Source organism: Sinocyclocheilus grahami, unplaced genomic scaffold, assembly GCF_001515645.1.
Source record: "Sinocyclocheilus grahami isolate Dianchi unplaced genomic scaffold, SAMN03320097.WGS_v1.1 scaffold107.1, whole genome shotgun sequence".
In the NCBI taxonomy this organism is placed as follows: domain Eukaryota; kingdom Metazoa; phylum Chordata; class Actinopteri; order Cypriniformes; family Cyprinidae; genus Sinocyclocheilus; species Sinocyclocheilus grahami.
In genome coordinates, this window is record NW_015505286.1 from 91,450 (window position 1) to 102,366 (window position 10,917).

The window sequence follows — 10,917 nt, forward strand, 5'->3', positions numbered from 1 at the left end:
TCTTTTAAAACTGGAGGGTTTTGTCCGAGTATGTTCTCACAACATTGAGCAGCGACTGATGAGTGGTAAAACCGGGAACTGTGAACTAGTCAAAATGGTGCTTGAGGACGTGGATCAAAATGGTAAAATCAAAGACAGTAAAATCCTGTCAGTTCGCTATAAAACACAGTTTAATCTTGACTTTCAGTGTTTATTACTGTGTTTATTGGCGTGATGGTTTGGTCATAATAGTTTAACTTTGTCAGTGGGTGAAAAACATGAACAAATTGAACAAAATCTTAAATTTGTTCTTAAACAAGCTTTTCAAAAGAATTTGGTTTAACTGTATAAGCTGTATAAGTATGGAGTTGCTTTGCTATTTTCTGAACTGGTGTAATACATTTTAATCTTTTATTAGGCTATCTGTTGCCTGTGTTGTTACTCTTGTCATATTGTGTGTGATTTTAATTTTAAACACCATTTTGGGTTCATTTAACCCAGCAGTAGGCCTATAGTAAATTTCAAACAATATTTGAATTAAATAAAAGTCCACCATGTTTATTGATATATTACCTTATACATATAATGGATGTATGACCTACTGTATAAACAATCGTTTCAGAGCAATTTGTTGTAGCCACTTACCCTGTAACTACATGGAACAAGGGGGGAACAAGCACCACTTTAATTTACAGCCCGCAAATGTTGGATTTACCCTGTAACTATATGGAACAAGTGGTGAACAAACTCCACTTTAATTTACAGCCCGCAAATGTTGGATTTACCCTGTAACTATATGGAACAAGTGGTGAACAAACTCCACTTTAATTTACAGCCCGCAAATGTTGGATTTACCCTGTAACTACATGGAACAAGGGAGGAACAAGGTGGACTTAAACACAGAAGTGTATATTTGCACAGTAATTACAGAGAAAAATATTGCACTAGTTTTAATTTAATTGTTCTATGGCCAAATTAAACCCTCTACATTTTTTATTTTTATAAAAACACCACAGTATTCATCCACTGAAATACAAATGTATCATGTATTTTTTTCTGCAAACAGCTGGAAAGAGGTACGCTTGTTTTAAGCTGAATTGAACCTGATGGTATATCATGCAAAGTCATTTGGTGATCGTGCTGTTGAAAAGTTGCTGGTGTGACGTTGCTGATATCGACGAATAAGCTTTCATAAGGTAAGTAGACTCGTGAATTATAAATCATAGCAGAAACTTGTTAACTAATTTCACTAGATGTCCAGTATTGTTGTCCAGTAATCTCCATCATGTATCCTTTAATAATAGAATATGTACCCCATGGTTAAAAAATACCTATAGGCCTATAATAAAATATAACATTATAGAAAGTATATTGTCTTTCTAAATCATTCCCAAACATAAGATTGGTGTTTAGGCCATATGTACCATGTAATATTCAAATAGGTACCCCTTAGTTTCAAAATACTTACAGTATAAATGATTTTTAATTTTACAGGTTGTTACCCCTTTATTCCGCAAAGGTCGCATATTATTCCCCTACTTACACGGAGGTACTGAATAGGTACACTATAATTACAAAAAAGTTAGGATGTAACTTCAGTTTACTTACGCAGTTCTTTGCAGGTTGCATATTTGGTTGTTACCCCCTTATTACCCAAACGTAACACATTGTTCCCTTATACCTACACTATACTATAGGTACACTATAATTACAAAAAAGTTAGGATGTAACTTCAGTTTACTTACGCAGTTCTTTGCAGGTTGCATATTTGGTTGTTACCCCCTTATTACCCAAACGTAACACATTGTTCCCTTATACCTACACTATACTATAGGTACACTATAATTACAGAAACGTACACCGTAAATTCAGTATACTTACGTAGTTCTTTGCGGGTTGTGATCTAAAGCGTTACCCAATATGACACTTCCAATCGTGCTGTTGGTCTAAATAACAGCACGAACATGCTAAATAACATCATGCTTTTTACAGCCAAGCTAATATTCAGTACACGAGCACTCAGGAGTGAGGATTTGCTTAAATAAACAGTTCCAATACAGCTGAAACTGTGTGAAGTGATGTGTAAAGCCTAATTGTGTGAAATAAATTCTAAACATAAGAAGAGGAATAACCCAGAGTGTTTCTGCATTCTAGGGTAAAATCATGACCCACATTTTATTAAAAAGATAAACAGAGCCACACTAGCCATGCAGCTAACACACTCTTTAAATATATAATACACAGCTAAAGCTAACCAGCTAGTAGGAAGGTGTCGTATGCAATACGACTTACTGCCCAAAGACAAAGGGCGGCGGGGGAGAATTATACAAAAAACATTTGTATAATTACAAAATCACAGTCTTAACTATTCCTATTGCCAGGCGCGGTTCTGATAGGAGTGATCGAGCCTTACAAAGCGACGCAAACCCCATCACGATGTTTCACAGCACTAACAAGCAGAGAAGGAGAAAGGGAAGCCGCGCAGACCTGAAACAGCACAGTTTGACTCGTATTTTCCAGGAAATGCTTCGTTTCCTACCTCCGGTTCCGTCCGAGTTTTCGTTTAAACTGCCTGAAGAATCATGATGACTGCCCACACAGCCACCCATGGATGTTTTCATGCGCCTCTTCCCCCCTTGGACCCGCTCTGTTTCGGTTTCCCCCCGTCCTCCCTCTCAGCAAGCATATAGATTGACAGGGCGCGGGCATTAGCTGGAGAGAGGCGGGGTGGGTATATGCACACTCGGCTGTGACTAGTGAGCTGCCTGTTCACAAAGCAACCGGAACGCGCATTTATGAGGTTTCAAAAAGCTTTTCCAGGTAGGCAGTTCACTATGTTTTGAGATGCGGCCAATCTCGTCTCTAGTACACACACTGGCAAAGGATTTGAATATGATGAACAAACAGAATACAGTGCCTTTTGAATAGACTATAGGCTATTTTTCAATGTCAAAAAGTGATGGAGTGTACCCAGCAAGCAATTTTGCGTTTAAAAGACGTCTATTGGTATATAGACGTCTTTTGTCTATATACTTTTTGTCTTTTGTCTGTCTAAACACAGCCCAGACGTCTAGGCTAAAACAAGGCTACATTTGGGCTGTCAGTGAAAATTTAATAGACGTCTAATCATAGCCCATGAATAGACTAGTCATCAATTAGACCGCTATTAAACGACTACATATATAGGTATAATAGACGGTGAATATATAGGCTAAAACAAGGCTAAAATTGGGCTGTCAGTGAAAATTTTATAGACGTCTAATCATAGCCCAAGAATAGACTAGTCATCAAGTAGACCACTATTAAACGACTACATATACCTCTAATAGACAACAAAATGGCAATCCATCCAAACAAATTCAATATACAGCTTTTATTAAGAAAAATACAATTTGGACAACTTAAGACAATACAAAATGATAAAAAATACAAAAGAATTAATGACAAAATAAATTTTTATAAATACAATACACTTAAATATAAATATTATGATAAAAAAAATCTGGAATTAAAAAAAAACTTAAGATAATAAAAATATACAAATGAAAATTTTTTATATTTTTATGATATTTAAAAGAAAAAAATCTAATACAAATCAAGAGTATGTTATCACACTTAACATTAAAACATTACGGAAAAATGACAACATAAAAAAAAGATTAACCCTTTTGTTGGTTTACTTTTAACAAATAAAACAATTGGACAACTTAAGACATACAAAATGATAAAAAAATACAAAAGAATTAATGACAAAATAAATTTTTATAAATACAATACACTTAAATATAAATATTATGATAAAAAAAATCTGTAAATTAAAAAAAAACTTAAGATAATAAAAATATACAAATGAAAAATTTTTATATTTTTATGATATTTAAAAGAAAAAAATCTAATACAAATCAAGAGTATGTTATCACACTTAACATTAAAACATTACGGAAAAATGACAACATAAAAAAAAGATTAACCCTTTTGTTGGTTTACTTTTAACAAATAAAACAACCAACAGTGAACTTAAAGGAAATGATTAATTATTGGTTTTATTTCTTATTTAAAATGCTTCCCAACTGCATTCCTCAAATCCAACTCTGTTGCTGCCGGGAAGCTGGTCATCACAGCATCTGCCAAATAAGAAAAAGAAGGGAAAAAAGCACAAGAAAAGCTTGACAATTTTTTACTTTAAATACACTAATTGTGACAGGGAGTCATTCTCTTTTGCTTGGATGCCTACTAAAAACAAAAATGAGATATATATATAGTGTATCACCATTCAGTGTGTTAAAAAAGAGAGCTCTCTGGTAAATGTTATGTGTTTTATACACATTCCTCACAGAACAGTGCAGTCTTTTCAAATGCCTCAAAACATTATTTGGATAATTGGTAAAAAAAAAAAAATTTAAATGTCTTAACCCTACTGTTAGACCTACCTGAAAAATTAAAAACCAATTTATTTAATTTAAAGGCCTGTCGTTATTTTTTATTTGTGCTATCATTATTAATTTCTTTATTTGTTCTTATTTTATTACTGACTGCTTACTTGTCATTTTTTATTAAATTCAAAGTTTGAAATCAAGCTATCTCGTGCTACTGCAAAAAAATTACCCCACTGTAAAATTTAAAAAACACTGAGTGAGCAAAAATTTGTGAGATAGCTAGTTATAATGGTAATTAAATAATGTTTACATATGTATAAAAGCCTACATTAAAATCTGTCATATAAATTGGTTTCCCTTAGAAATTAGCCTACTGATTGCCACCATTGATGGACAAAATTCTTTAATAATATTAAAAATATCTGTATGACATTATATTCTGCAGTTCTTCCCTGTTGTACCGAATATCTACTCTTTTCAAATTATCATATCGAAGTTATAAATTCAAATATTGTGAAAAAATTCATTTTGTAGGATGCCACAAGTTTGTTAAAATTTCCAAAGGGTGCCGCGACTAAAAAAAGGTTGGGAAACACTGCTCTAAAATATAATACAGATTGAGGTGCTTAACAATTGCGGACAAATTTTGACATTTCAAAATGACCAGTAAAGGAATTTTTTAATTTCTGATTTGCATTGTAACTTATTGAGTATTGACACCACAATGTTTGATTAATGTTGCACGTTTTTTAGTCTTTACCTGTCCAGCATCCTTCTGGCAGTCTTTGAGGTTTCTTCTTTCAATTCTGCCCAACTTTGACACCTGAATAACACATGCCAATGTCAGGCGGATAGTATTATATGCGTCCGTGTACAAGTGTTTACCAACCTTAAACATTGATGCCCATTGACCTGTAAGTTTTCCATCACTAATCCTTTAAAACTCTTTATTCCAGCAGTTTAAGTTTTTCCCTATTAGTGCCCCCCACAATCTGTCTCTGCCTCCAAAATTGTCTGGCACAACTGACTTTATAACAACAGTGATAGCTGCTGTAACTAAAAAAGTAGTCCAGTACACACATTAACCTCAAATGTACATGGAATAATAAATTCACTCCTACCGTTTTATTACATTGTTTTCTTTATTATGTTACTTGTACAATGACAAAGATATTTTATTAAATTAGCTCATGCTCTCTCTGTATCTAACACGCCATTGTTCAGTCATAAATTCAATATAATAATTAAAATAAATGATGGACTTTGTCAAAAATGAGAGCTTTAGTGAGGAAATGTTGTTTTGGATAGGTTTTTTTTGTTTGTTTTTGTTTTTTTACCATTGCTGCCCGGATCTTTTCAATTTCCAACCGCTTTTCCAGATGTTGAAACTCCTCCTCAGTGTGTACACTGTATAAATTAATATGGATTAATCTTTGTCAAAGCTGTGTTTGTTCTGTTGTTTGCTCTTTCGCCTCTTCTTGCGCTGTTTTAAAATCGATTGAGTTTGTAAACACGTTACAAATGATAAAACTTTTACTCTATTAAATTTTGCAAGTAATCCTCTGAACACATGCGTGCTGAACTGTGGGCCTAGTCACCGATCACTATCAACTACGATCTGCTCCCTTCACTAAAATGTCACGGTTCCTAAACATGATAATAAATAATATAGATAAATAATGAACACATGCCAAAACGAAAACAGATACTTACAAGACCAAGTAGGAATGTCCTTTATCATTTGTTTGCCCGCTGCTCTCCGACAAGTAAACTTAGTGCTCTCTCGTGTAAAAAGCAATTCAAAACACAACATTGATCTCTACTAACTCATGTCTCGCGTTGCCAGTAGTCATGTCTCAGTAGGGCTACAATTGCCATCTAGCGGTTGAGAATAATGATTTATTATGCCAAAAATAATGCTAATTTAAATGTTTCAAAAGTTTACTTGCATTTGATAAGAAGCTGCATAGGAGAAAATTACATGTAACAAATTTTAAGGCTTTTTTTGGCTATGCTCATGCTGGTATAGGGCTATAGCCAAGCCGTTAAAAATAGACCACAGATTGTCTCGATTTCGCCAGGTGGGCTAAAAGCAGACTACATGTAGCCCGTCCAATTTAGAGCTAAATCGTGGCTACATATAGACCGTGTCATAAAATTACACTTATATATTTGTAGATATTATTGACACTGCGAACATGATGGGATATCTACCATCTCATGCGCTGCCTGGCCAAAAACTACAGTGAATCAGGTTTGACTAAAACTGACTAGCCGCTCTGACTACGAGCTAAATCGTGGCTACGCACAGGTTAAGTATTGAACATGTCAAAGAAATGAAACCAAACACCTTGTAAACGCTGTTGACTTTGCTTACATGATGGAATATCATACATCTCACAAGTTATTTTGCCAAAAAACGACATGAAACCAAATTCAAGGTTATTTGGGCTAGACGTGGGTTACACATAGCCGGACTATATCGGGTCTATACTTAACCGAGACGTTGAAATGACGGCTATTGCTTGCTGGGTATTGGCTGTAGGACATTAGAAAGGTATTGGCAGTACTAGGACACATTAAAAAGAATATAGTGTTTTAACATGTCATGCCGCTTTTAACGTGGTCTTTCAAGTACCGATCAAATTTGACATGTAAAAAAAGCACTTTTAAAATACTTTTAAATGAAAACTATTGAGGAAAGGGAGTTTTCCTTAAGCCAATTCGTAACGAAGTGTTCTTTATAGTGTATGGGGTCTCCAACCCTGCTCCTACCATCCTGCAGTTTTGCTCCAGGGCCGTCGCATGCATATAGGCGAACTAGGCAGCCGCCTAGGGCGGCAGCACAGTCAGGGCGGCAAAAAGGAGAGGGAGGGTACCAACACCAAATGATCAGTGAGAGCAGAACGAATGTGTCACACGTTTTATACTCAACAAAATTGTGAAATACATATATCGAGCATGCTCACAGATGAGAACAAAACAGCGTTTGGATGAAGTGGATTAGAGCCCTGCACGGACCTCAAATATAGGCCCTAGCCCGTCTTTTTTTTCCCCTTTTCCCAAAAAAAGCTTATAGCTACTACTGTTACAGCAAAAATAGTTCCGTTTTGTATGTAATGGAAAAGTGATTATATTTCATTTAGTTTTCTTTATAAAGTTAATTTAGAAAAACTTTGGAGCATTTTTTGTTCGTTAAATTTAATTTTTTTTCTTTTTTTAAGTAATGGCCAGAGGTGGACAGTGAATTGATCATAGCCTATATGTTTGATCAATTTAGCCTTCCTAAAAATCATCACGACTCGCCTAAAATAAAATCTATATATACAACAGTTCAAGCATATCACAATGTTAGTTTAAAGGTTTGAACTAGATCAATGTGCGCGCTGTTAGACGCATATCCAATCGTTTGTGCGGAGAGTGGAAGCTGAAGCGCTCTGCAGGACATGGAGGTGCCAGCGCGATCACTTGCATTTTTTTCTAACAGTGGAAACAACTTAAAATAGGCTATGCAGTAATTTTTGCTCATTAAGGTAAGAGTAATGCATCATTCTAAAATGTAAAGGGTCTAGTTTTATTTGTGTACACTCACAATATCAACAAAACGTTGTGATTTTATCAAATAAAGAAAAACCCTTTCTGCCGTCTCAGTCTTGAGCAGGAGGCTTCACAATAATGAACCTAAACTCAGTGAATTGCATCACAGACATGATAAAAAAAATATATAGAAAGCTTTAAATTACTACTTTAAAAGGAAATAATTCAAATTGAAAATAGAAACTCTTTGATTATGTAATCCATACATTTCTCTCTAAAGGCACATCCAAAGAGGAGATGGCGAGTCAATTTTTTGTTTATTTCTAAAATATAAAAATAAGGAAAAGCCTAAAACAGAACCGATTATAAGTTGCGTTTTATTTTATAATTCTGTAAAATTAAAAAATAAAACACAAATTATAATGGCATATATGTAAAACTTTGTCCTATAATTGTATAGCATCTTATATTTTCAGATTTTTATGTTGCTCTGTTCTGAATACCTTAAAATTTAAAGGATTTGATGCAGTGCAATTTTGTCGGATATGTGAATTATTTATTAGCCTATTTTTTTTTATCCATGCAGCAAATGCTTTCAAAAACAGCATTCCAGAATTTATAAGGGGTCATATGATGTTGCTAAAAATAACATTATTTTGTGTATTTGGTGTAATGAAATGTGTTTATGCGGTTTAAGGTAAAAGAAAACACATTATTTTCCTCATACTGTACATTACTGTTTCTCCTCTATGCCCCGCCTTTCTGAAACGCATCGATTTTTACAAAGCTCATCGGTCTGAAAAGCTAGGTGTTATCATTCGCAGTGTACTCCAGGGTTTCTCTCTGCTTTTTAAGGATGTACTGTTTGGCTTCTTTAATATACAAAAAGATAAAATGAATGAATATTTTATTATTAACCTATTATTACTTCTTGCAAAATTTCATATTCACCGCAGTAAATTCACCAATCAAAATCCCGTATATTGTTTATAAAAAAGAGGTTCAACAGTATATCCAAACTATTTCATCTTCCAAGAATCTCAAGGCTTTTAAAACGGTTAATTTATTTAATCTTTTTAATTTATTTTGTTAAATCTTTCGTTTTGTATTATTTATTTATTGTTGCATACATCTATAAATGGTGCTTTGCATGTAATGTCACCTCTTTGTATGTAATGTTGATATTCTCTGTATTTGTATATCTGGTACCTTGGCATTAATAAAAAGAAAAAAGAAAAATTTAAAGAAAAAAGCTAGGTGTGCTAAGATTGGCCAGCTATCCAGTTCTTGCAAAATTTCATATTCACCGCAGTAAATTCACCTTTATATATTGTTTATAAAAAAGAGGTTCAACAGTATATCCAAACTATTTCATCTTCCAAGAATCTCAAGGCTTTTAAAACGGTTAATTTATTTAATCTTTTTAATTTATTTTGTTAAATCTTTCGTTTTGTATTATTTATTTATTGTTGCATACATCTATAAATGGTGCTTTGCATGTAATGTCACCTCTTTGTATGTAATGTTGATATTCTCTGTATTTGTATATCTGGTACCTTGGCATTAATAAAAAGAAAAAAGAAAAATTTAAAGAAAAAAGCTAGGTGTGCTAAGATTGGCCAGCTATCCAGTGCGTTGTGATTGGCCGAATACCTCAAGCCTGTGACGGAAATGTTAAGCCTCTACCAGACTATTTCCATGTGTCCTGGAAGACAAAACCATGAAAACCCAAAAAGAGGCATTTGTTGCATCCAGTGGGGACATAATTACGGATTATAATGACATACTTACAGTCTGTGAGTCAGAACAGCCGGCATTGTAGTCTACTCTACCAGGATTAGGAAATAGTCCTCCATAAAATGCGCTGGACACCTCTGAATATTTGGGTTCTGGAACAGTGTTGTAAATACAACTTAACCACTGATTTCTAGTCGGATTCGACGAAGGAGCATCCGGTGGGCTTGCGGCAACCACATGTGACGACCCCGGGCTGGACTCCACTTTGTCCACGGTGAAAGCCGATCCGGCGATCCACAGCGCGAAGTTGATGTATTCCCTCAGCGACCAGCACGGATCAGCTCCAGGCGTGATGAAGCAGATACCGTCCTGTTTTGGAAGGCCAAACAAAGTAGTTTCGCTTTCACAACGAAACACAGCGTCTCAACGACATGGTGGCAGCAACAATACTACAGCAAGAATAAAAGTTATGCCTTCCCAGCAAGCAATTTTGCGTTTAAAAGACGTCTATTAGACGTCTAAATATATCCTAGACGTCTAGGCTAAAACTAGGCTAAATTTGGGCTGTCAGTGAAAATCTTACTACGGCGGTAAAGTTAGTTTGACGTTTGACATTCGTTAGACATTTGGGTTTTTTGCCAATTAAACTCTTTGCGGCTTTCATGTTTTGAGCCCAAACTAACTCAGATAGACATAAATATATGCCCTTAATGTTGCACAAGGCTTAATTTCTAGGAATTAAAAAAAAAAATTACTATTTAAATTAATTAAACAATTTAACTACGTGACATTATAATACAAAACCAATACTAAAATGTTCGGAAAAACATACCTGTTATCGCACTCCATTTTTGGAATTACAATTTTATGTTTTTTATAATAATTTTAAAATTTTTAATGTATGCAATAATATAAATCCATTAAACGATACATATTTTTCATATTTTATATACTGTACCCACTTAAATTAATTAAACTCTGACACAGTTTGAGATAAATGTATCAAACCAACTGTAAAATATTCAGAATATTATTCCCTATAATGCACAAGGCTTGGTTTTTCAGATTATGCCTTTACTGTTTTTATATATAGTACTGAAACCATATTTTTCATATGTTTTACATACTGTATCCACTTAAATTAATTAAACTCTGACCCAGTTTGAGATAAAGGTATCAAACCAACTGTACAATATTCAGAATATTATTCCCTATAATGCACAAGGCTTGGTTTTCCAGATTATGCCTTTACTGTTTTTATATATAGTACTGAAACCATATTTTTCAT

The 10,917-nt window shown here is 34.1% G+C and overlaps 1 protein-coding gene across 1 annotated transcript in view; it reads right to left on the minus strand.

Moving 5' to 3' along the window:
- ubtd2 (ubiquitin domain containing 2) overlaps nucleotides 1–2,828 on the minus strand; it is a 72,774-nt gene extending 69,946 nt beyond the window's left edge. The window contains exon 1 of the mRNA XM_016276973.1: nucleotides 2,519–2,828. Within this exon, the coding sequence (XP_016132459.1) occupies nucleotides 2,519–2,600 (82 nt within the window). The 5' untranslated portion in view covers nucleotides 2,601–2,828. The remainder of the gene's footprint in view (nucleotides 1–2,518) is intronic.
- Nucleotides 2,829–10,917: the final 8,089 nt, after the last annotated feature.